Raw genomic sequence first — 27,185 nt, 5'->3', positions numbered from 1 at the left:
CAGAGCCTACTGAAAGCTTGTGTGGGAAGTGGGATTCTGCCCAGGGAAGGGGGCAGGAGGCCGACTGGGGGACCAGGGCCAGGTCTGGTTTAGAGGTGGAGGAGCCTCGCATTGCTGAAGTGGCTGCACAGGCACCCAGCATATCTCCGCCTGTCACCCGGGAGACGCCTGAAGCATGAGCTCAGAGTGGAGGCTGGCCTGAGAAAGTGCTGCTGCGCTCATCTTGCTTATCCAGGGATTCCTGGAAAATGGGACTTGGTTCTCCTGCCTGGGTGGCTTCCAGTGACCCCTGTCTGCAGGTCCCACGTGGTCCGGCTGCATCAACTCACAGGGCCCAGTGTGGAAACCAGTCTTGCCTGTTCTGTCATCACCTGCCTCCCCCGAGTCGCAATGTGATCCCAGGCTGGACAGCAACCAGCCTCTTCTCCCCTTGGGCCAAGCAGCCCAACAGGCCTTTATTGTCAGAGCAGAGATGGGAAGACATGGGAAAACAGAGCCATGAATGCCCCGACACAGCCCCCTGGGGATGCGAAGGCCTAGAGCAGCAGTCAGTAGCCCCCGCTATGGAGAGGCCCAGTGAGGGGCCACCATCACTCCGCATAGCACAGCCCCAGGAGGCCACGGCTACTGCAGCTTCCCACCTGGCAGTTGACTGCAGCCCTCCAGGTCAGGGTGGTCGTCTAGCATCGCGGCTGGCTGGGCAGCCTCCCTCACTGCTAAGCCAGTGTGGTTGCCTCCGAGCACATCTTTCCTTCAAAGATCAAAGGATAGAGTTTGTCACCCTGTAGGCAGGGCTGCTCCCCTGATCCTCCCCCAAGGCTAGACTGAGAGGCCCACAATAGGATGTAGGTGTGTGGGACTCTTTCCCAGCTTGCTGTGGTGCCAGCTTCCCTCTGTTATGACGGCTGGTATGTGTGGCGATGGGAGACAGTTGGTGCCAGAAGCCTGTCGGGGAGGGGGTGTTTAGGACCACTGCCTTTCATTTGCAGACAGTTTTATTGACATTTGACCCATGTTCCTACTTCTATCAATACCTTTCACCAAGCAGTTCTGCTGCTGGAAACTTCCTTCCCTTGATTCTGCCCTTCCAGGTTAGGGGAGGGAGGGTGAGTGCTTTGCCTTGCACTCACTATAATATCTGAGGTTTTTCTGTATCTGGGCTATCCCCAAACAAACCCTGTTCTCACCCCTGTTTTGCTTTTCCCTGGTCATTAAGTCCCCACTCACCCACTGAATCTAAGGCAGAAACCCAGGAGTCATCAGTTCTGCTGCTGCTTCTCCTCATCTACCTCTAAGTGGTCATCGGGCCTTAATCCTGATAGCGTTTTCTTCACTAAAGCACTGCTGACTGACCCCTACTTTCCATTCCATCTGTCACTGTCCTCGTTCAGGTCTTAACATCTCTTCCCTGGACTCTCTCAGCTTCCCTCTAGCTGATCTTTTCTCACCAGCTGGAAAACTTAGTTAGAGAGCTTCAGTGGGTCATGTTTCCTAATATCTAAGTATCAGAATTCCTTAGTGTGGTGTGCAGGGCCCTTCACAGTATGGACTTAACTCTGCGTTCTAGCCCTGGCCTTTTCATGGCCCCAGTGTTTCATGTGAGTCCTCGTACGCCACATGGGGTTCCTGAGCCCACCTCATCTCTGCTCTTGCTCTGTGCACTGGCCCTGCCCACCTGCCCACGGTGACCGTCTCATACCACTTCCCCCCTAGAAGACCGACTCACGCTGTAAGACCAGCTCAGTTTCTGCCTCTACTGTGGCACAGACCTCTGTCTTGCCGCTAATAGGAATGAATTGTTCCTTCTTGTTTTTCTCTCACAGCACGTGGTTCCTACTTCTCTCATGCCATTTGTATTACACAACAGTTGGTTCTGTCTCCCTCCCCATCACTCTCCTTTCCTCTTTCCCCCAATATATGTGTGTAGGTATACACACACATTTATGTATCTACACACACACTCATCTATGTGTATATACTTTGAACAAAGATTTATTGAGTGCACTATGCTAGGCACAGTGTCTCCATGGAGCTGACAGTCTGGTGAATATCTGTCCCCCAAACACACAGTGCGGTCCTTAGGGAGAAGGGTCGTCTTGCTCTTGATGCCCATCACAGTGTGTGCTGCACAGCGGCCACGTGCTCTAGGACTTCACCGAGCGAAGGCCAGTGGGCAGAGATAGAGGCCACAGAACAGGGTGTAGGGTGGGTGGATGTCTCCTGCATAGGTGGTCAGTGGGAAGCCGGGCAGTCACATTGTCAGTTTTTAATGGGAAGCCTGTGTTTTGATATGTGGTTAGCCCATTCAGATGGAACCATCATCCAGGACTACAAGGCAGATTTCAAGAGCGGATCGCAATCTCCTATCCACATAACACAAAGAAGTGTGTCCTCTTTGAAGGGTGGGTGCAGAAAGCTCTCCTGGCTGTGTGACCCGCCATCTCATGACCCAGCTCAGCCAGGTAGATGGTTTGGGGCCCGGCTGCCCCACCATATTTGCTGCTCTGTGTTTCTTGCAGAGATCTGAAACTGGACAACGTACTGTTGGACCACGAGGGCCACTGCAAACTGGCCGATTTCGGGATGTGCAAGGAGGGGATTTGCAACGGGGTCACCACAGCCACCTTCTGCGGCACGCCTGACTACATTGCTCCGGAGGTGAGTGTGCTCACTGCTTAAGCAGCTTTGGGAATCCAGACTCCCCAGCAGCCCCATCGGAAAGGCAAGGCCAAGCAGACGCTGCAGCTTATGGGCAGCATTGAAAGCTGACACCTCCAGACTCCTCTCTGGCTCCTTGGGTGAATGATGGCTGAAAATGTCCTCGGTTCCTCCCAGTACAAATTCAAGTCCAAAAGAGTTTTGTAAACTTTGCAGTTGCTTCAGGCTTTAGCCCTGAATGAGGACAAAGTGCACGCTACACCTGGCCCATTTAATTTTCTTCTCTGTCTCTACACAGAGCTTTGATCTTGGCCCCATTTGGTAGAAATAACCACAAGCTCTTGAATTGCCCCCATATGAATGAGTGAGCCCATCTCCTCCTCCTCCACAGATGTAGTCCCAAAGCGCTTTCTGGTTTGGATCTGTGTATACTATTACTTTGGCCTAAGTAGATCATAGATGTTTGACCACCGGAATGAGAAGGCCTCTGATTTGACCCCAGGAAAATAGACCCCAATCTGGAGATGGACTGAAACATGCATGCCAGTGCAGGAAATTCCCTTGCTTTACTTCAGCTCCGAATCCGTCATTTTCTGTAGTCATTAAGGGTGCATTTGCTCATCAGATGCACAGAGCTCCTCTCACGTCACCCCTTTGCACAGATCCTCCAGGAGATGCTCTACGGGCCCGCGGTGGACTGGTGGGCTATGGGTGTGCTGCTCTACGAGATGCTGTGTGGCCACGCACCCTTCGAGGCAGAGAACGAAGATGACCTCTTTGAGGCCATACTGAACGATGAAGTGGTCTACCCTACGTGGCTGCATGAAGATGCCGCAGGGATCCTGAAATCAGTAAGTGTGACATACTCACCAGCTTTCCAGCTATTGCAAACCAGCTTGCTATATGTGCTGTTCGGGTTTGAAGTTTGTTTGTTGATACCTCCTAACAGCTCTAACTGAAATGTGCGTTTTAATCTATAGAATCAAAGAACCAGAGTTTTCTCAGGCTTTTTTGTCCTCTTATGCAATAGTTATTTTGGAGCTAACTGCCCAGGTGATGCTAGTGGTAAAGAATCTGCCTGCCCATGCAGGACACGCGAGAGATGCGGGTTTGATCCCTGAGTCAAGAAGATCCCCTGGAGGAGGAAATGGCAACCCAATCCAGTATTCTTGCCAGGAGAATCCCATGGACAGAGGATCCTGGTGGGCTATAGTTGCAAAGAGTCTGACATGACCGAGCAACTGAACACACGAAATAGGCATTCATAGCATTGTTGGCCAAATACCAAGTATTTCTACCACTTGTGGCTTCAGTGTCGGTGAAGTGATACTCTTGTTTCATCCAGTCAGGACGTATGAGGCTGTTGGGTCATGTAAATGGCACTACCAGTTGTTTCTGTACTGATTGTGTTTCTGTTGGCAACATCCAAGGAGCAGGATGAAGGGGCCTTTCCAGTAGTGTTGGGAGAGAAGAGAGGTTTTTCAGACTTGGGCAAGATCTCATTTGCTTCCATGTATGTGGACCTTGTGTAAGTCAGGTGCCAGGCCCACAATTTAGGTGCAGTGTGGAGTAGTGTGTAGCAAAGGTCTTTCTTTTATGCATTTAAGGCAATGTGATGGAAGCTTTATTTTCAAGTGTGGAAGAAATGTGGATTTGATGCTTTTATGTTGAAAATAAGAAAGTAACAAGTAATATACACAATGGATAAACCAACAAGATCCTACTGTGTAACACAGGGAACTCTGTTAAATGTTATGTGGCAGCCTGGATGGGAAGGGAGTTTGGGGGAGAATGGATACATCTGTATGCACAGCTGAATCCCTTTGCTGTCCACCTGAAACTATCACAACATTGTTAATCAGTTGTGCTCCAGTATAAAATAAAAGGCTTTAAAAAGAAATAGATGAAGAAAACCAGAAAAAAATTAAGAAGGAACAACCAACAAGAAAGAAAAATTCTTCCAGGGCTTTGATCAGGGGCCCTGCCAAGTGCCAATAACCTTCTGATTCTAGGACCTGTTTAATTTACAGAATGATAACTAATTTTTTTTTTTTTTTTTTGATAACTAATTTTTTAGTGTTGTTTATTACCAGGTACATGATATCACCTGTTGTCCTTATAGCCTTATATATCTTGTAGACCCTGAATATACCAGTAAAGTATAAAGTTATTAAAAAAAGTTAACATGTAATAAGAGAATAACATAATTTGGGTCAATACCTTATTAGGAAATCAGGTTATTATTTCCCAGTATATGCACAGGGAGAATAAAGATGAATATTCTTCCAATAGGGGAAAATCAGAATAATCCATTCTCTCTGGGGGATATCTATGGGATAAAAATTACTTTGCCCAAATCATATCACTTCCTGTGATTGGAGACAAAAAAAACTAAATTCAGGAAATACTAGCTTTGTTGGTGAAAGACATGTCTCTCTGGAAATCTCCAGTCATATAATTAGTGTCATTTTAAGGACATGTTTACAGATCATTCTGTCCTGGGGCTGATGGCATGATTGTTCCCGAGAAGTCTCCACTTCTCAGGAAATGATCACAGAAATCCTTCTCAGGCAAATATTGCCCAAGTGAATCATAATTTATAACTTGATTCTCAAGTTCAGGCACTGGTGCTCTCCTGATATTGAAGAAGCTTTAATTGCACATAGAAATAAAAGTGAAGTACTTTGGGATTCTACCAAATGTCTTCTATCTACCCTGTTTTCATAAGAAAATTTTATTTGTATATTTAGAAAATTTAGACTAAGGAGAATGTGGCTTTTATAATTTCATTAATAAAAAATCAGGGAGAAGGGCTTATCTTTATAGATTTATGCCTTAAAATTTCTCAACCCTTGGAAGGGAAATGTACTCAGCTCAGCTGGCCCCAGCTACCTATGATGACCTAATCTATGATAACACAACAAATTGTGCTGCAGAGTTGGGCTTACTTTTGAGTTATTACTCTCCCAGTCCTATGGTCTGGAGTGGGGGACCTTCTGACTCCCAAGGCATGCTAATCCCCTGTGGCCTGCAGTGACCACCATCACAGTACTAATGGTTTTTCATGATGCACATATTTAGTCCAATTACCACAGCTGATTTAGTTTTTTTACTATTTAAAAGACCACAGAGTTATATATAATTCAAATGAAAATGCTAGTTCATGCCATAAGGAAATATGCATTGTTGGCCTTAGTGTATAAAAGTTATTGTGCTTGGTACCATGAAGGGTAGGAAACAAAAGTCAGTCTGTGCCTCAAGAAACTTTAATGTTCCCTATTTAAGGGTTAACAATCCAGTTCAGTCTTTCTCTGATAAACACTTAATACCTTTTGAATCCAGGTCGGGGAGAAATCTTTAGAGACCACATCAGCATTTGAGTTGACCATCACCCACCCACATCTGCTTCTCTTAATTGTTATAGAAGTCCTCAACCTCTTTTTAGCATTTAGAATTCTCTTAAGAGAATTCTTCCCCACTAAATCTGAGACACAGGTTTCACCCCTTTTAACCCAATCCCTATAAAACCTAGAGTAGCTACTAAGCAAGGTTAAGATTCACATGGAACTATTAAGATGATTTATATTTAACCAGATAGATCCAATTAGTTTTTTAAAAGTTTTATTAGTGTATAGTTGATTTACAATATTGTGTTTCAAGTGTACAGCACAGTGAGTCTCTTATACATATGTTCATTATTTTTCAGATCCTTTTCCCATACAGGTTATTACAGAGTATTGAGTAGAGCTCCCTGTGCTATACAGTAGGTCCTTGTTGTTTATTTTATATATGTAATGTGCATATGTTAATCCCTCATTTATCCCTCCCTCAATTACTTTATATCTTTGATATATATAGAAACATTGCTGGTAATTAGTGTATATGTTATCTAGGAGCATCCTGCCTCCACAATCTTTGTTCTGGGAGAAAACATCCTCTGGTGCCTCACGAGAATTTGCTCTTCAGTGGGGACTGAGTTGTTCCCTCTCCCTGCAGACTCGCTTCTGGGAAGCTGTGAACCTCTTCCCTTCCCTTTATTTTGGCCCCTTTCTAATGCCAGCAGCTCAGTGGATGATGCTGTGTTACTGGCTGAGCACTGACTTTCTTAAGTGGCTCTCTGTGTTCTCTGTTGGGCATCTTCCTGTACGAAGCAGCTCGGGTTTCAATCCATGGCAGGCTTATCTCCCAGCTGTGTTACACTCTGGCTGAGTGACCTTGGCAAGCTAACACACCTCTCTGAATCTATGTCCTTGCTCAAAAGATCTGTAAATTGAAGTAATAAAATCCATGTCACAGGGTTACTCCCCAGATTCAGTGAATTAGTACATGTAAGGCACGCAGGGACATGGTAAGCATTCTGTTTCTTCCTCCCTCAAGGAGTGTACCTTAAGAGCAATTTTCTGAAAAACACTGAAAAAGATGTCAGAGAAAATTACTAAAACATATTCACCAAGAGGATTTCAGAGACAGCTTTGTACATTTCAGCCCCCAGGCCTAAAAATAAAAGGCTTAAATGCTGTAGCTGAGGAAATTCAGCTGTTCTTGGCAGAGGGCTGAGATATTTAAACAGAAGTGTGATCAAAGAAAAGGAAGAAAACAGTGAAGAGCTCTCAAGATGTGGGGAGAAGCACCCAGGAGGGAAGAGTCAGCGCCTGGTGGTGAGGAACTGGCCTGCAGAGCAGAGCTGTCTGAGGGCAGATGCTGGCTCGTTCACCTGCTGGCTGCGAGAACTTGGGCACACAGTGCTCGTCCTCATCTGTACTCTCGGGATCGGAGATGATGTGAGGGGGATACTTGGAACAGTGCTGAGCACAGACTCGATGCTCAGGAAGCGGATGCCAATGTCATCAGTGAGAGCAGGCTGCATTTTTAGGCTCTTTGCCCTTTTCTCTGAAAAAGTATGATTCTACTTATTGCATTAGGAAGAGGGTTTAAGGTAGTAAGTCATACCTCCCAAACCATTCAAACTGCTTTCTGGTTCTAACTGCAACTTGATTTAACTAGACCAATATAGTGGGGTGTTTTTTTTTGTTTTTTGTTTTTCTAGAAGAAACCTAAAAAATCTTTTATTCCAAATCCATTCCAATTCCCTCATTTAATAGATGAGGAAACTTGAGATCCAGAGAAATTGTGACTCACCAAAGGCCATTCAGCACATTGCTTAAAACAACCAAACAAATTAGAACCCTTGTGTAGCTCTCACGGGAATGCAAAATTGTGCAGGCACTGTGGAAAGTGGTATGGCAGGCAGTTTCTCAGAAAATCAAACTTAGAAGTACCGTATAACCTAGCAATTCCATTTCTGGGTGTATATCCCAAAGAACTGAAAGCTGGGGCTTGAACATATTTGTATATCAGTGTTCACATCATTATTCACAAAATCTAAAAGGTAGAATCACGCTCATTTCACATGCTGGCAAGATTATTCTCAAAATCCTTCAAGCTAGGTTTTAATAGTACATGAACCAAGAACTTCCAGTTGTACAAGCTGGGCTTAGAAAAGGCAGAGGAACCAGAGATCAAATTGCCAACATCCACTGCGGCATCATAGAGAAAGCATGGGAATTCCCCCCAAAATTACTTCTGCCTCATTGACTAGGCTAAAGTCTTTGATTGTGTAGATCACAACAAACCAGAAAACTCTTAAAAGAGATGGGACTACCAGGCTACCTTACCTGCCTCCTGAGAAATCTGTATGTAGGTCAAGAAATAACAGAACTGGACATGAAACAACAGACTGGTTCAAAATCGAGAAGGGAGCACATCAAGGCTGTATATTGTCATCCTGCTTATTTAACATATATGCAGAGTACATCACGTGAAATGCTGGGCTGGATGAAGCACAAGCTGGAATCAAAATTGCCGGGAGAAATATCATTAACCTCAGATATGCAGATGACACCACCACTATGGCAGAAAGTGAAGAGGATCTAAAGAGCCTTTGATGAAGGTGAAAGAGGAGAGTGAAAAGGCTGGCTTAAAACTCAACATTCAGAAAGACGGAGATCATGGCGTCTGGTCCCATGACTTCATGGCAAACAGATGGGGAGAAAGTGGAAATAGTTACAGATTTTATTTTCTTGGCCTCTAAAATGACTGTAAGATGATGACTGAAGCCATGAAATTAAAAGACGCTTGTTCCTTGGAAGAAAAACTGTGACAAACCTAGGCAGCTTATTAAAAAGCAGAGACATCAGTTTACTGACAAAGATCCATATAGTCAAAGCTATGGTTTTTCTCCAGTAGTCATGTATGGATTTGAGAGTTGGACTATAAAAAGGCTGAGTGTCAAAGAATTGATACTTTTGAACTGTGGGGTTGGAGAAGACTCTTGAGAGTCCCTTGGATAGCAAGAAGATCAAACCAGTCAATCCTAAAGGAAATCAACCCTGAATATTCATTGGAAGGACTGATGCTGAAGCTGAAGCTCCAATACTTTAGCCGCCTGATGCGAAGTGCCAACTCACTGAACAAGACCTAATGCTGGGAAAGATTGAGGGCAAGAGGAGAAGAGGGAGAGAGAGGATGAGGTGGTTGGAGGGTATCACTGACTCAGTGGACATGAGTTTGAGCAAACTCTAGGAGATAGTGAAGGACAGGGAAGCCTGGTGTGCTGCGTCAGTGGGGTCACAAAGAGTTGGACGTGACTGAGCAACTGAACAGTAGCAAAAAGTGGAAGCAACCCAAGTGTCCATCAATAGGTGAATGGATAAACAAAATGTGTTATATGCATACAATGGATTAGTCACCCTTGGCAAGGAAGGAAATTTTGATGCTTGTTACAGCATGGATGAACTTTGAATGCATTATGTTTAATGAAATAAACCAAATACAAAGGACCTCCACTTACATGAGAACCCTACAGTAGTCAAATTCATAGAGACAAGAGCAAAATGGTGGTTGCCAGGGGCTGGCAGAGGGGTTGGTAGGGAGTTAGAGTTTAAGGGATGAGAAATTTCAGCTTGGGAAAATGAAAAAAGTTCTATAGATGGATGGTGGTGATGGTTGTACAACAATGTGAATATACTTAATCCCACTAAACTGTGCACTTAAAAATGGCTAAGAAGGTAAATATTGTGTTCTATATCTTAGCAACCCTATGGACTGCAGTCCACCAGGCTCCTCCGTCCATGGGATTCTCCAGACAAGAGTACTGGAGTGGGTTGCCATTGCCTTCTCCGATATTATGCTACAGTGAGGGAGAAATACCCTAGGATCAGAATCCAGTTTTTTCTGACTCCTAGTCCAGGGTTCCGAGCTAGCCTCCACCTGGCCACTCCCCATTTTTATTCTCCTTTTCATTAATAAGCATCCTTTGCCTTTAGAGCCCCACATGTTTAGCACCCAAATAACTCCCTGATATGATTCTTTCCAACTGTCCTAGAAACATGAGCCACTGGAGGAAGCTTTCAGGGTGCCATGTACTTAATACTCACAGAGCATGAATCTGCCAACCATCTTTCCATAAAGTAAGATATAACGTTTAGGATAAGAATGTTAGTGTTATTTAAAGACTGTGCATTTGAGTCTTCTCTATTGACCTGAGATGAGCCTGTGACCGTAAGAGAAACTGATACATGAGGGAATTAGGACCCCTGTCTCATTCCACCCAGCAAATACTTGTTAGAAGCCTTCCCTTGGCTTGGCCTCGTGTGAAGTGCCGGGAAGCAAAGCTGAAAAGACAGAGCTTCTTCTGTTGCTCACAGCCTCATAGGAATGAGAGCACGTAAATGGATACTTAGCTCGCTGCCAAGGAGGAATGATCAAAGCTCTCTCTGGGGTCAAGGACAGGGAAGTGACATAAGGACAAGGCAGAGGAAGCAGCGTCTCAGCTGGGCATTGAGAAACAAAGGTTCAGTAGGGTAGACGGGGCAGCGGGGGGCAGGGGGCAGGTAGAGGAAGGATATTCTAGACAGAGGAACTAACTTGTGCAAGTACTCAGAGGGGAGCGGAGCATGTGTGTTCAAAGAAGTGCAGTCACCAGTTCTACCATTGGTGCATTAGGTGAGGGTGAGGGCTGGGAAACATGGGTTTGGGACGTGGGACCTCTGAGGGGTCCAGGAGACGTTCGGAAAGTGGTCTGTTCCTTGCAGTTGGTCCCGTGGGTCTGGAGCTCAGGAGAGAGGTGGCAGGGGAGCGGATGTGGACGGGGGGAGAGGGTGAAGAGTGAAAGGAGGGGGCCTGGGGACACCAGTGCTGAAGGCATGACAGTGGAAGAGGATTCGCTAAGGAGGTTGAGGAAGAATGGGCTTCGGGTGTGTAAACATCTCCTTCTGAAGCCTTTCTGCTAGTCTGACTTGTGAAATAGGCTGGTGCTTTTGCGGTGTGCTTTCCTCAGACACTGATGCTCTCAGTGGCTTCTGAGTAGTGCTAGCCGGGTTCAGCGCTAGTCCTCGGCCAGAAAACCGAGGGCTTGGGAAATGCATCTGTTAGGAGCTAGGTAGGTTGAGACATTTTTAAGGACTCTGAACGAACTTTCATTTTGTTTTGCAATTCCAGATCGAGGTAAGATACCCTGCTTCCTTTAAAAATATGGACTTCAGGCCTTTCCCAAGGATTTTGTAAGCATCTGTGATTCGGGGGGGGGGCTTACTGACTTCAAAAGTTCCTAATGTTATGAACCTGGACGGTATCATGCTTAGGGAAATAAGTTAAAGGATAAATATTGTAGGATATCACTTATATGTGGAATCTAAAAAATACAACAAACTAGCGAATATAACAAAAAAGCATCAGACTCACAGACATAGAGAACAAACTAGTGGTTACCAGCGGGAGAGGGAAGAGGGGAGGTGGCGAGACAAGGGGAGGGGATTAAGAGGTGCAAGCAACTGTGTAGAAAATATATATAAGCTACAAGAATATATTGTACAACCACAGGGAATATAGCCAATATTTTATAATAACCATAAATGGAATAGAATCTATAAACATTTTAATCACTGTGATGTACACCTGAAACTAACATTATAAATCAAGTATATTAAAAAAAAAAAAAAGAGAGTTCCTAATGTTGACTCCACTGGGTGTTATAATCCCCAAACTATCAGGAAGTCATGCGTGCTCTTCTGGATTGTAATCATTTGTCATGGAGCTTGGTGACCATTAGAAACTTAAACACAGAATTTCAGAGATGGAGGATGTATAAAACCAGTTTGTCTAAATCGCTGGCAGGGGAAGCAACCTCATATAATAGAATGGAAAGAACACACACTAGTCTGAGGGTCACAAGACCTCTACTTGCCACTGCTACCCAGTCTTTATTCCTTAATGCAGTGATGATAACACCTCTGGTACCCACTTCAAATGGGGTAGCACCATGAAAGCATTTTCAAAGTGGTAGGCAGAATGCAGAAGTTGTTAGTATTGTTAAATTATGAGTAGTAATTTCACAGCACGCTGAGAGCTGTCATTATCTTCATCCTCTCTTTGAACATCCACCAACATCATCAAGATTATTAAGTGCTTAATTGTACATGAGGCTGTGTTAGCTTTTTATTTTGGAGAGAGCTGTATTTCTGTTTTCCCAGGAGCCTTTTTTTTTTTCCAATTAAAATTTTTTTCTTATGCTTTTTTTAAATTGAAGTATAGTTGAGTTACAATGCTGTGTTAGTTTCAGGTGTACAGCAGAATGACTCAGATATATATATATATATATATTATATATATGTAATGTATATCATATATATATTATTTTCCATATTCTTTTCTGTTATAGGTTATTACAAGATATTGAATATAGTTCCCTGTGCTATACAGTAGGTCCTTGTTTTTTATCCACTTTATATAGTGGATAAAACTCCTAATTTACCAAACTCCTAATTTACCTCTCCCACTCCCAAGTTAAGTACCTGAGGGCACCCCAAAGAGGGATTTTTAACAGATAAAACACGGAGAAGGAGAGAGCGCCCACTGGTGAGCCGTGCCCACGCAGCTCCTCTTATCTCCTTGTGTGACCCTTTTCTGCTGGGTCTGCCCTTCCCCACGGGAGAGGCAGGAAGGGCCGGGATCCCTGAGCCAGCCCTTCACATCCGCTCTCACCACTGTCTCAGTGTGGTGGGTCATCCCTATTTGGCTTCCTGAGATTTCCCGACAGTCTTGCCTGTGGATCATAAGGTCAGCAGCATTCCTGGAATTGGCGTCTTCTGGATATTTTCCTGCCCTTTTTTTTCCCTTCAGAAGGAAATGCTTTCTAAATGCCGCCTTACTTTAAAACAGAAGGTATTATTACCCCACGTCTGTAGAAACTGTGTGGATGCGCATTGATGTGACACCGTAGAGTCATAGAAGTTCATGACCCGGAGGCTTTGTATGGTGTGATAACGTCAGTGAGTCCCCTGAATTCAGAGTGAGGGGTGTTCTTGTCTGTCGTTCACTGTGAGGGAGGGGCTGAACAGGGTGGGCACCGACATCTCACGCAGCATAACCCCAACCCCGTATTCCTTTCCTTGCCTCACTCATCATCTTGCCATTCATCATCTTTACCCCCACCACAGGACTGGATAGCCTTACACCAAAAGCTCAAGAGTCTCCCCCGAGTTCACATACATGTGGAGACAGCGCTGAGAACTCGCTGGTGAGAACACTCCCCATGGAGCACAGAGTCAGTGGGGGAGGGGAAGTGGAGTACAAAGTTTTGGGCCCAATTTTCTACTTGAAAATAAAAAGCCCAAGTCATTAAGCAGTGATCCTGACAACTAAAAATAACCACAGTATCCACTCCAATAGAGAAGACTATTTTTCTCACTTGCCCTTTTGTCTCCCCTGTCTCATCTTCTCTGTGAAGGTTTATGTTAAATGCATGTTCCAGGAGCAAAACTCTCCTACCCCTGCTCTCAACAGGTTATATAAAAACTGGCAACATCCACAGAAGGTAGCAGAGGAAAGATAAATAAAGATACACGCACTTGTGTGAAAAACAGATGTAGACTTTCTAGATTGCTGACCTTAAAGATGATTAAAAAAATTTTTCTTTTACTTGGTTTCAGTATAAACACATTTTCTGTTGGCCACCATGTCACTGAGTTTCCTAACCTGGCATTCAGTTATCCCAAAATGCTAATAATCATGACCCAGAAGAAAATACATGGTTAGCTTAGAGCTTCGGCAGTTGCACTGAACTTTGGCTTGATCAGCTCCAGAGAGGCTTGGTGGGGGCAGTCCTCCTGAGTCCCCAGAGCTTAGGAAGGTGAAGGCCTCCCTGAGGTGAGCGTTCCTTTGGGCTCCATCATCTCCGGTGAGCAATCACAAGGCGCCAATGCTGACTCAGGTGAGTCAACGCCCTTTTCTCCTGCTCACACAGGTGGCCAGGTTAAATAAGTGCTGAAAGGGGTTTGGTGCGTTCTCCTGAGTCACCTCTGTCAGTTCAGGAAGCACTGTAAACTTGGCCTCAGAAGGAGATTATAGCGTGCTCTTGCTTCTGAGCTTCACAGAAATTAAAGTGTATGCTTGCGTGTGGGCTTATCTGTTATCACACCTATCAGATTTCATTCCTCTGCATTGTCTGCAGGAGTCTCGCTCACCTCTGTGTACAGAGAGGGAACCACAAGTAATCGGGGATCCTCTTTTAACGCTGAGTGTGTCCCACACCTGTCACCAGGCAGTTAACCGAAGTGGCATTGAGCGTGTTCCTCAGCATTTCCTGCTCCCCTCCTGGCAGAGGTTGGAATGCTTGAAGCAGTAGCCAAAGGTGGTCAGCCAGGGGGTGGCCGAGGAAGCAGAGGGAAGCCGGGGTCTTGCAGAGGAGCCAGCTCTCCACCATTACAGCCAATTTTTCAAATACTGTTGCAGGGAGAATCCAAAAGTCAGTTACTGAAAGATCCTTTAAAAAGAGGATGGTTAACATGCAGCCTGGCAGTGCTTGCCCGTGGCCAGGACTGGAGTTCCCATAGGAGGAAATGGAGCTTTGGGCTTCTTACTGAAACTGACACTATAGAAACGGGTCATGTACTCACAGACAGACCAGGCTGGTTTAGGCAGAAGACAGAAAAATGCTGATCATCCTAGAGACTTCATTTTTGGCATGTTATTAAAGTTACTGTTCTCAGCTTCCTTCCCCCATTTTAGATTGTTAGGACCTCTGTTCTTAGAAAACTTACATTTTATCTGTGGCTAGCAGTATGAAGGATTTTTTTTAATGAAGTATTAATATCACATGGCTCTTTAATCTTCATATCTCAAACAGGATAAAAATGTCAGGTTTTATAAAATGAGCCTAGAAATCTTTTCTATGTAGAGATTTGCTAACTGATGTCTGTGGGTCCCAAGAGATTGAGCTGGAAAAAGTCTAGTGAACAGAAGTAGCACACTTTGTTTAATTTGTCACTTCCAATTATCACACAGCGTTCCTTTTTAGCAGGTGATGGTTAGGTTTGGTTTGGACACCCAAGACAATGTGTATCCAGAATAAAGAAGGGCGTTGGACTGGGTTTCATCAAGGGGAAACGAAGACATTGTGTACTATGCCTCCGGAGGGTCTTGCTCCCTTTCAATAGCTGTGTTTAGAGGATCATAGCTGTCAGGAGAGCTTCCCTTTCCTTTAACATTTGGGAGTTGTTTTTGCCTGGAGAATCCCAGGGATGGGGGAGCCTGGTGGGCTCTGGGGTCGCACAGAGTCGGACACGACTGAAGCGACTTAGCAGCAGCAGGAGAGCAGTTAAACCCTCCCTGTCATTCAGAGCTGCTTGGGACTGGTTTGCCAGGAATAAAACCATCTTGGCCAACAACACTGGCATTGGCACAAGTGCCTGACCTTGGGCTTCCTCCTCTGAGACTCGCTTCTGACCTTTACCTCTTTTTTTAACCAACACTGTAACATAACTGTAATGAAGCTACTGAGATAGCTTGGGTTTCAGGGGAAGCTATAATGAATGTAAAACATCAGCAAGGCAAAGTGTTAAGAGCAATGATAAAGAATTAACTATATGCCCATGAACAGCCTGCTGGATTCCAACCATAGACAGGATGAAAAATATCAACAAACCTGCTTACTAGTTATCTGTTTTATATAGAGTAGTGTGTATACGTCAGCCCCAATCTCCCAATTAATCCCTCTCTCCTTGCCCGCCCCCCAGTAACCTTAAGTTTGTTTTCTGCATATGTGTGACTTGTTTCTTTGTAAAAAGGTCATTTGTACCATTTTTTTTAGATTCCACATATAAGCAATATGATATATGTCTGACTTCACTCAGTATGACAATCTCTAGGTCATCCATGTTGTGGTAAATGGCCAGTGTTTCATGGTTTTTATGGCTGAGTAATACCCCATTGTATATATGTGCCATATCTTCCTTATCATTCCTCTGTTGATGGACATTAAGGTTGCTTCCATGTCCTGGCTATTGTAAATAGGGCTGCAGTGAACACTGGGGTGCAGGTATCTTCTCAAATTAGGGTTTCCTCCAGATATATACCCAGGAGTAGGATTGCTAGATCATATGGTAGCTCTATTTTTATTATTTTAAGGAACCTCCATACTGTTCTCCATAATGGTTGTACCAGTGTATATTCCCACCAACAGTGTAGGAGGGTTCCCTTTGCTCCACATCCTCCCCAGCATTTACTGGAGATTTCTTTGATGATGGCTATTCTGACTAGCGGAGAAGGCAGTGGCACCCCACTCCAGTACTCTTGCCTGGGAAATCCATGGACGGAGGAACCTCGTAGGCTGCAGTCCATGGGGTCTAAGAGTCGGACATGACTGAGCGACGTCACTTTCACTTTTCACTTTCATGCATTGGAGAAGGAAATGGCAACCCTCTCCAGTGTTCTTGCCTGGAGAATCCCAGGGACTGGGGAGCCTGGTGGGCTGCCGTCTATGGGGTCGCACAGAGTCGGATACGACTGAGGCGACTTAGCAGCAGCAGCAGCATTCTGACTGGTGTGAGGTGCTACTTCATTGTAGTTTGGTTTGTATCTCTCTAATGATTAGGGATGCTGAGCATCTTTTCATGTGCCTCTCGGCCACCTGTGTGTCTGCACTGGAGAAATGTCTGTGCAGGTCTTCTGCCCAGTGTTTTGCTGGATTGCTTGTTTCTCGGGTTCCTCGTCTGCATTTCCTCCCAAGCTGCCCCATCAGCTGACTCCGTGCCCAACCTCATCCCTCTCACCATGGCCCTGAGCCACATGGTGCTGCTGGCACAGGTGGTTCTCGGGTCTGTGCCCTACCACTACAGCCCGTTGGAAGCGGGGTGAGAGAAAAAGGTGGCTGACTAGTCTTTATGATGATGTCAGATTCTACCTGTGACAGCTGCAAAACGCACAGACCCCAGTGGCTGCAACATATACAAGCCCGCATTTTATCTGCCCTCAATGCGGGGGAAGCCTTCATGGCCATGGGCCATATTCTGTTCTGTGCCCTGTATTCTTTCTCTGCTCTCCCGCCTCAGAACTCTCTGTAGCGCCATAAAATCCATTCTTCCTAACTAGGAGTCTTCCCTGGAATACTATGGGGATGTTCTGTGGCATGCCCTCTTAGCTTCCCAGCACTAACTGCCAGCTCTGTGACCTTTGGTCTGAAGTTGAATGGAAGGAAGAGGTCATTTTGTTTGCTCCACAGCCAAATCCATCTGTTACGTAGAAAATACAGTGTTCTCTCTCTCCTGAAAGAAAATCTTATTAATCACTCTGTTTATATAACTAGTCTTCTTCCTATGAAATCAGGTTCCGAAAGAAAAAATACTTTCAATCATTGTGTACATTTGAATGAGTTTCAGAGTACATTTGGATCCTATCTCTAGATGCATTGTTACACAGGGTGAGTTTGAACTCTATCCTTTGGAATATCTGACAACTCAAAACCACAGCTGCCTCAGGTGTAGCAGAGCCCACAAGACATAACAGGTACTGTCTGATCTCAGACTTAAGCGAAGGTGTTCCAGCGCTCTCTTCACCGTGCACTCAGCACTTCCCTTCTGTTGTTAAAGCAGATATAACTGCACGTTAAAACCCGAGTATCGTCTGTATTATTGTTTTCAGATTGTCTTTAGAAATCTTTGCTGTCAGAAAAGCAATCTTTGAGAAATTTTTGCTGCTTTTCCCGAGACCATCGCTACCACCCCCCTGTTGGAGTCTGGGACTGTGAAAGCAGAAACAGATCTTGTGCCCTTTTCCTGGCTACCAGGTAGAATAGCGGAGAGAGACAGAGCCAGATAAACCTCGGGGCCAAGGCTCAGCTCAGATATTCCTCTCTGAGAGGCATTTCAGTCCATGCCCCTGCATTTAGGTAGAACAGGATGGCCCTCCAAGTGGTTTAACAAGATGCTTGCTGAAACTCACTAGCATTGATTAAGGGCTCTGTGCTGGTATTTTACATTCATTTACTCATCGTAATATGAGGAAACTTTTTAAAAAAATCTCTATTTTATAGTTGAGGAGTCTAAAGTCCAAGGAAGTTAATACATTTGTCCAAGGTCACACAGCTTATGGGGGAACTGGTGTCCAAACACAGTAATGAAGCTGAGGAGCCGAACCACTTCCCCTCTGTGCCTGCATATCAGAGGAGCTCTCACATCCTTTATGTACCCACCCCTGGCTGGCAGGAGGCTTTGCAGGACATTCCTGTATGGACCTGGCCCGTATCACTTGTGTTTCCTCAGGCGGGGCACCTAGCTGACTGCTTCCCACTCTGGTCCTGATTTCTCTGCAGCCTGGAAGGAACTGTTGTTTCTCATTCTCTGGGCAGGTATGCTTTGATTCCTTTAGGACCCTCTTTCCACTTTCATGAGGGCCTCAGGAGAAAGGGAAATACAAAAGGTGTCCACACTTCCTTGCCCCTGATCTCCAGTTAGCTGCAGACTTACATTCGAGGTGGAATCAGATTTTCCACCCTGGCCTCCTCACTCTTTGCAGCTTATAAAACACTTTCATTGAACCTAGCAAACATTCTGCTTCCTTTAGTAAATGCATCCAAAATCTTTCATGGAGTCACTTTATTTTCCTCCTGGGCTGACTTCCCCTTTTGAGACCACAGTCAGGGAGAAGGTCACTTGAGGTGAGGCAAGTTTTAAGTATGACCTTAGACATGGATGAGTGATGCCTCTAAACACCGTGGTTGTTAACTTGTTTGGCTTCGGGTCCAGTAGGGACATAAGCAAATAGAGAAAGTTTTCTGCAATGGGATGGTGCTGTCACCATCACAGCAGCAGGACCATGGTGCTTAAGGTGAGTCCTGGGCCTGGCCTAGAGACGCAAATCCCCTCTGCCCCCAGCCCGCTCCACTGATGTGTGCCAAGAAAGATTCCAGGCCTGGGACTGCTATTCAGTGTTCCCTGAACCTCCCATCTCTGCATCTTTGCTAGGGGGTGGGGCTTAGTCATAGAGGAGCTATAACCCCGCCCCCCTCAACTGGCCCTCTGCTCTCTCAGCACCAGAGGTTACCCCCCTGCTCCTCCCTGAAATGGTCCCCCTCCTAGTTTCTGTTCCATGATCTTTGTCCTCCTCTGACTGTCTCATGAGCTCTGCTGCCACCCTGGCCTTCTTCTCACCCTGTGCCAGGGCTGGGAACCAGCACAGGCATATGTGGAGCCAGGTGTGAGGCCATGAGGAGTGCCGGGACCAGGGGTCACATGCCCCAGCCAAGGAGGCAGCCATGCTCAACTCAGGTCATTTTCACCAGGAGGTAGTACAGGTCCAGTGTTCCAGAATATTCCATCTCCCAAGAGAATTTGGAAAACTTGACTTTCATGTGATGTCACATTTGCTACTTCTTTGACTAGTTAGAATTATTTTCAAACACTCTACATGGGCCAAATAAAACGTCTGCGGCCTGGGGCTGCCCTCGATTCTCTTCTCCCTCCACGTCCGCCTTCCCTGCACGCCAGCCTCCCTCCCAGCCTCAGCTCTATCTTACCAAATGTTGTCATCATCCCTGAGAATCAGACTTATCACCCTGGTCAGGCTCCTCCTGGTGGATGTCTGCACATCTCAGATGCAAAGCTGAGCTCACCAACTTCCCAGATCTGTGAGGTCTTGAGAAATGATTGAATGGTAGATGTTTATTATGTCTTCATTCCTCTGACAAAAGTCATCCCTGCTCCTATTTCTACTTGTACTCCCAACTATAATTGGTTCCTCTTCTGTCACCCATTTTCGTCACTCAACATCCAGAGAGGACCCTGGGACCTGGCTGCCCTCTTCTCTCTGCCCCCTAGCTCCAGGCAGTGTGGAATCTGCTCACTCTTCTTTCACAAGCCCTCCAGGGCTTGCTCCCTGCCTTTCTTTTCACAGAGAGACTCTAGATTCCAAACGTATGTTTTCTTGGCAGTGATCTCAGCCTTCTAAATAGTCACCCCTGTGTATCTCTTCCATCTCTACTAGGGATTTAGCCGTCATGTCGTGGCTAGAGTCGTCTCCTAGGTCAAGGGCAGCTCTCATCATTCACGCCATTCACATTATAAACTGTAGACAGGTCTTGCTGGCCCCCCCGTGGTTCCTCAGCTGTCCTTTCATGCCAGCCCGAACACCCAATGTTGCGGGTGCTTCCCTGCAGCCATGCCAGTCTGCGTTCTCAGGCATGTGGTAATTCTATCCACCTCATGTCTTCAAATGTCCCCTCTTCTGTGAGGCCACCGCCTGCCTTCTCACCACCAGCCCCCCAATCCGAGTGGCCCAGTCTCTCTCCAAAGCTTCTGCTGCACTTGACTATGTCTTCCTTTTATCCAGCTGTGTTAGTTAAAGCGGGCTCTCCTCTGCCCACTTCTCTCGATCAGCTCCTTCATAGGGAGACACTGTCCTTGTCATCTGTGCACCACCTGCACCACCCCCCACCACCATGAAGCCTAATGCACTGCCTTGCATAGACACCTGCAACTTTTATAAACTGAACTTTTTTTTTTTCTCCCACATGGAGGATGGCAGTATCTAAAGGGCTCAAGATATTCAAAGTTAACACAAAACTGCCTGGTCATTTGAAAGAACATTACCAGAATTCTAAGTGTAAGCTAGTGGAAAGCATCATTCTGCCTGACTCTGTTCACAGGGATGAAATCTGCAGAGGAGAACAGCCACGCCTTGGTCTGCTTTTCTTTGTTCAGTGCCTTTCCACAGTGCCCCTTGGAAGCTTGGCTTCTGTGCCGGGGCAGGAAAGAATGGGCAAAGGCGTTCAGACACTGGGGCTTCTGCCACCCTGGCACCAAGAGCCCCACACTGTTCCTCTTGCCCAGAAGAACAAGTTGTACCCACACATTCACGAGGTGTCCTCTGCTCACACCGTTGGCAGGCCTGGGAGTTTCCCATAAGCCATCTGGGTCTGTTCTGCTGCCCTTGTAGCTTGAGTTTTTTGCAGCATTGTCTTTTGTTAATTAGCTTTTAGAACAGACACGGCTACTCCATCAGGGATTGTATCCTACTGGCTTTCCTAAGAAGGGAGTCTACTTGTTTCTTCGGTGTGTGTATTTTCCCGTCTTTCTGAGTTGCACACACTTATCTAGGCAGAGCCCACACAGCACGAGTGCCTAGCTCTTCCAGAATGGAGTTGTTTATGAGACATTTCCTATAAGTCTGCTGACCACCCTGCATGCCCGGAGCGCTCACTGCTCCGAAGCTCTCAAAGCTGCTTTTACTTTAGAGTTCCACCTCCAAATTCAGCACCACCAGGCCTTTCATTCCCCATCTCTTGGAAAGAGGAGAAACCATTAAACTCCATCATTTTTTACTAGCTCTCGTTTGAAGCTTTTGTAGCATTTTATGAGGTCTCTCCTGTCAGTTTGCTTAGGGACCTTGGCAGCCTCCTCTTCCACCTGATCACATTCACCTGAAGCAATCCAGGAGGTTTGGCAGCTTTGGACACCTGACATGGCAGGGCTGGTCATCTCCCAGCCCGACCCTTTCTTATGTGCACCTTCAAGATCTTTTCAAGTTTACTGGGTAAATTCCACTCCAAGGAAGTATCAACTTCTGCTCATTACTTTTGCCTCGTGTTCTTAAGCCAGACTTGGAAAGGGGTGTTTGGGGGCTGTTATAAATTCATTGAAAGATAACTTGATTTAAATTTTTGAAAAGTTTTTATCCAAGGCCATTTTCTTTTGATAATGGAAAAGTATGTGTCTTTAAAATTAGAAATGACATCCTGCCGTGAAGAGTGAATTATCCTGTACCGGTCGTTGGTCCGGAAATGATCAGAATGCCTGTACTGACCACTGCATGAAAGGCGAGTTGGCCCAAAACATCTTGATAGGAAGTCAGTTGTGAGGAAGTTGCCCAACTGATATAAATACAGAGGATGGATACACACACACAATCAAATGTGTGGCAATGCGTTCCAATTCTGGTCTATGTGGCAAGAGTCTCAGTCATGAAACATTTCAAAATGGAAGAGCAGGAGAGAAGGGAGCATCTCGAAGGAAAAAACTCTTCAGTCAAAACTATAATATCTTTGCTGCATAAATAAAAGTGTCCAACTTTGTTTTTCCTGGAGCCTGAACACAGAACTTTTAAGTTTCTCACCGTTGCGGCTCCTTCACCCAGAGCGTCAGAATAATGACTCTCTCTCTTCTCTCCGTGGTCTTGTCAGAGAGTGGGAATCCTGGCCGGCAGGTCAGGTCGCTCAGAAAAATGGCACAGCTGTTCCGAAAAGTAGCCCCATTCATAAGCTGCCGGCTGTCCTCAACTGCAGTGCTGGAGAAAGGCACACTGTTTTATAGAGAGTTTCTTTTCTTTAAAGGGGGAAAAAAAAAACATGGTATTTACAGGAAAGAAAACTGGGCCCTTCGGTTTTATTTTGGTTGCCACGTCTGAAATGGAAGTGGGGAAGGCCAGAAATACACACGAGCAACTGCGCCTTGACAGGGTGATTCATAGTGGTTGTGCCGCCTCTGATGGAAAATTCAGCTGGTTAAGCAAGATCAGCCATGAAGCCTCACATCATCTCCTCTGCCAGGGTTGATGCCTACCGTCTTGTGACAGCCTTACTGTGTGTGACTGTATGATTGACTGTCTTTCTCCCCCTCTCAGTTCATGACCAAGAACCCCACCATGCGCTTGGGCAGCCCAAGTCAAGGCGGTGAGCATGCCATCTTGAGACACCCTTTCTTTAAGGAAATCGACTGGACCCAGCTGAACCATCGCCAAGTAGAACCACCTTTCCGACCCAGAATCGTAAGTGTCTGAGACCACCTGAGTAGACCTTCTTTCTTAAAACTGTCTCAGTGTTCCACTTGAGCAGCTAGAGGGTCCACCAGGGAATGACCAGACTGGAAGTTCAGCCAGATGCTTTACAGGGCAGCCTCATCCAGGACTCCTCCCTGCCCCCAAGGCAACAGCTCTCGGTGTGCCGGGGGTTACATTCTCAAAAAGTGTTTACCTCTTGCTTGCCTTGGCCCCATCCTCTCAAGTTAAAATTTCCTGGAGTTGAAAAGGCCTTGAAACTTTCCAGGTTTACCCAAAAGAGTTTGGTTGAGAAATTCATTGTTCTAGCTGATTTCCTTATGCTCCTTAGTCAGGGAGCCTTTCCCAAGCCCCCAGGAAAGTAGAGAGGACGTGAAATGCTCCTCAGGGCCCTGAGCCTGGCTCCCTGGCTTGGAGAGCTTAGGTCTGTGTCAGCCCCTGCAGCACAGGCCTCAGGGCAAAAGAGGCCGAGTCCTTTTTGTCTAGGAAATACTGGGAGCACTGTGGGTGCCTCCCCAAGGGAGGAAGCTAAGTAGGGCGGCATTCCTGAAGGGGTCGAGCTGTTAGACTGAGAGCTAAGCTGTTTCTCATGGGTGAGTCAAGAGAACCACAATGCGAAGGCAGAGAACTGGGCTTCCAGTACATCACAAGTTAGGGGGACGATGGATGCTCAGAGAGAAATATCATTGACTCCAGGAAGAAAAGTGAGAGATCTCACAATGGTAAAAATGATCTCTCCAGCATTAGTTTATAAAGATATAAAATACATGTTTCCATATGTCATTGGCTTAATCTGTAACAGCCTGCTAGGTTGAGATACCAAACACCCAGAGCATAAAACCACTTCCTTTCATGGGCATCCCCCTGCCAGCCGTTCTAGGAGGAGGGGAAGTTTTGCCAGCAGGGCAGAATGAATCTGCTGGTGAGCGAAGTGAGAAGCATTTGTTCCCTGAACTCAGAATTTCCAAGAAGTCTTTGAGGAAAATCTTTTCAATCACATAGTGTGAATTTACTTAACCTCTATTGTCTTGTGGGCCCCTGTATGGCCTGCTGAGCAGTGGTACCTCCACGAAATGGACAGGGTGAACCAGCTGGCTGGGTCAGGTGAGCAAGTTAATTCCTTAGCTTCCCAGCCTAAGACTGGTCTGCTTAGCAAGCTTTTTATGAGGCTAGTGAATTGGCAGTTAGAAATGCCCTAATAATACACAATGCAGTAGAATTAGCAGAAAGCACTGTTTAACCAATTGTCATACCTGGAAATAATGCTGCCGAGAGAGTTACAGGGCCGTCCTCTGAACTCACTGGCAAGGGCTAAGTCCCACGGAAGATTAATAAGCCTCATGCGCAGAATCTGAAAGTTTCCTTGTTTCCTTTTTGACAGAAATCCCGAGAAGACGTCAGTAATTTTGACCCCGACTTCATAAAGGAAGAACCGGTTTTAACTCCAATTGATGAGGGGCATCTTCCTATGATCAACCAGGATGAGTTTAGAAACTTTTCCTTTGTCTCTCCAGAGTTGCATCCATAGCCTGTGGTGAATGGGAGAGGTGGTATGAGAAGCAAAAGGAGAGATTTTTCCAGGAATTTCCTCTGTGGGGAACTCCTCAGTGTCAACGGTAGAACAAGGCCCTTACCTTCAGGGAACAGGTGGAGAGCTCTGTGAAGGATGGAACATCAAGAGATCAACCACTTCAAGTTCTGAGGGAGCCAGGGTCCTAGAAATAGTGGATACCGAAATGAGATTTCATGAAGAAACACACCGCTCAGCTCTGAGTTTCCATGGCTACTTCAGGTTCAGGATATTAATAGGAGCCAAAAGAAGAAAAGGTATGGAGAATAAACCAGATCCTAGAACTTCCAAGTCACTCAGGCATTCTTACTTCAAGGGACAAACCTAGACGTTGTATGGCCCACTCCCAGCTCTTCCGTAAGCCAGTGAGCCCCGAATACTGGCAGTCTGCAAGAAGTCTCTAAATGCTCATGAAGAACTTGACGAGAAGGAAAGGGATGGCTTTCCAAATAGAATGACTTACTCTGAACAAGAAATAGTGTCCATAAAGCTCATAAAGCCCAATCTTGACAACAGTTGGACATCAAGGCAACTGCTACAGCTTATTCTTTTATCTTTCCGTTCACTTCATAGATATTTATTGAGTGCCAAGTGAGACGGTGCCGCACTACCCAGCAGCGTAAACAGATTTGCTCTCACCAAGCTTTTATCCTTAAGTTACCCAAAAGGTGTGTGCATTCTGTGAAATGCCTCTCCACGTTGCCTACGTCATACTTTGTCTGCACATAACTTTTTTGAAGGCAGTTTGCTGCCCCAACAGCAACTATCCAAATACTTGGCGGGTTGACCAGCAGATGAACTCAGCAGCTTGCAGACTGGTGGCATCTCATCATGGAGGCAATGTGCCGATATTGCTCTGTTCTCATCACTGGAGAACCGCTCTCCACTCGGGTCCATGACCAGACTTATGGCTTATACTTAGCAAGTTATTTAAATTATATTTTAAGAGATAAAGATGTTTGTTATGTGTTTTAATAATTAGAAATGGCTCTTGTAAGCAGGACATGTATCAAAGAAGGACCTTATCATATGTACCCATGTATGCAGTTGGAGAATTTTATCTGGCTGAAATAAATGCATTTTGTAACAAAAGGGATTTTACTTGTCTAGAAGGATTTGTCCCATCCCCACTAGGAGAGGAGATATGTAATTAAAATAAGCTTCGAGCAAAACAGATAGAACTTTTGACTCAAAGCAACTTCCTGAGAGCAAGGGTTGGCATCCCATTGTGTTTGTCACTTAAATGAATGTGGCCTGTCTCTTCGTAACCACAACTTTCATTCTGAGTCAGGGTAGGTAATGCTGGCCAAGCCTCACTGGCACAGACTCATCCTCAAACTCTTTGTAGCTAGACATGGTAATTGCTTATTTCTCATCCAGTGAGAGCAAGTTCAACAGCCCTCTTCCTACTCTTCACTATGCCATCTGATTATGCAGATTCCAAGGTTGCCATAGGAAGGGAAGGGAGAAATGGAGGCAGTGCTGACTGTTTACCTACCTCTCCTAGGAGAAACAGGCATCACCTGTGCTCACACCAGATTGGCCAGAACAACATACAGGACTGGGAATTACAGAGGAGCCAAGGGGTATCTGGGCAGTAATGACAGTCACTGGTAAAGGTTCATTTTTGTATTCCAAGATGGAAAATGACTTTTAAATGAAGAGAATATTTAGAAGCCTCCCTTTATATTTCACTCTCAGCCATTCTTCGATATACTCACTCATGTAATTTTACTAGGTCGTCACAATACCCCTGTGAGGCAAGCTGCTCATTCTACCACTATGTCCAGTGTGAGCACCAAGGTACATTTTGTACCCGAGAACAAGAGAGAATCTGAGAAGTTGAGTTAGTTGATTACCCGAAGGTTTCAGACTTGGTAAAGAGTAGGTCCAATCTAGAGTCTAAATCTTGGATATTCTAATCCAACAGACTTCTGGAAAGGGACTCAAGATCTGTTTGGCTTTCGTAGCAACTTTGCAGTTCAGTGTCTCCTTTTGCTCTGTGGGGCTGACTAGCTTCGGTCTAGTCCACAGTACTCTTGCCTTGAAAATCCCATGGACCGAGGAGCCTGGTAGGCTGCAGTCCATGAGGTCGCTAAGAGTCGGACATGACTGAGCGACTTCACTTTCACTTTTCACTTTCATGCATCGGAGAAGGAAATGGCAACCCACTCCAGTGTTCTTGCCTGGAAAATCCCAGGGACGGGGGAGCCTAGTGGGCTGCCGTCTATGGGGTCACACAGAGTCAGACACGACTGAAGTGACTTAGCAGCAGCAGGAGCAGTCCACAGTGTAAAGAACCACAAAGAACAGAGCAGGCCTCCTGTGCTCGTTTACAAAATCCACTATCACAGGCCTGCAAAGGACCCCAGTATCTTCTAGACCTAGCAGCTTTCCTCTTGCCACCCTATTGCCAAGTCTGCCACCTGGGTCCCCTAATTTGGGTTCAGTCCATTCTTTTAAGATAACTGCAGCTCTGTCAGATTATCTGACAGCCAGACTTGGCAATGATAGGATTTCTAACATTTCTGCCCCATCCTTCTTTTATATGTGAGGAGAGAGAGGAGGTACAGGATATTGACCTAAAACTCAGAGGGTCTTCGACCCTGGAGTTGGAGCTCTGTTTCATCTCTTTCATCTGTCCTCCTAAACCTTACTTCCCTCTTGAGGATCACAAGGCCACGGGCCCACACTTCTGAGGCGGGCTGGCCACAAGCCATTTGATCAGCGGATGCTTAGTCTGCCAGGCCTGCTCAGTCCCCTGAGCTCCGTGGGTACCGTGGAGGTCAAGACGAGGTCACACAGCCATTTCCCTCCCCCAAGACCATCTCACCTCTTCAAAAAGGAATCTTGG

At 45.8% G+C, this 27,185-nt stretch overlaps 1 protein-coding gene across 2 annotated transcripts in view; it reads left to right on the top strand.

The window, feature by feature from the left end:
• Window positions 1-27,185, top strand: part of PRKCH (protein kinase C eta) — a 367,851-nt gene that overhangs the window by 209,813 nt on the left and 130,853 nt on the right. The window contains exons 11-14 of one of the 2 annotated variants that reach the window (XM_040226313.1): window positions 2,520-2,658; window positions 3,321-3,509; window positions 22,609-22,752; window positions 24,143-25,427. In XM_040226313.1, coding sequence (XP_040082247.1) covers window positions 2,520-2,658; window positions 3,321-3,509; window positions 22,609-22,752; window positions 24,143-24,289 — 619 coding nt within the window. In that variant the 3' untranslated portion in view covers window positions 24,290-25,427. Of the gene's footprint in view, window positions 1-2,519; window positions 2,659-3,320; window positions 3,510-22,608; window positions 22,753-24,142; window positions 25,428-27,185 lie in introns of those variants that run through there. The other variant, XM_040226314.1, reaches the window with a different exon arrangement.

Source organism: Oryx dammah, unplaced genomic scaffold (assembly GCF_014754425.2).
Source record: "Oryx dammah isolate SB20612 unplaced genomic scaffold, SCBI_Odam_1.1 HiC_scaffold_26, whole genome shotgun sequence".
NCBI lineage: Eukaryota > Metazoa > Chordata > Mammalia > Artiodactyla > Bovidae > Oryx > Oryx dammah.
Note: the sequence above shows the minus strand (reverse complement) of the source record. Positions and strands in the feature narration are given on the sequence as shown.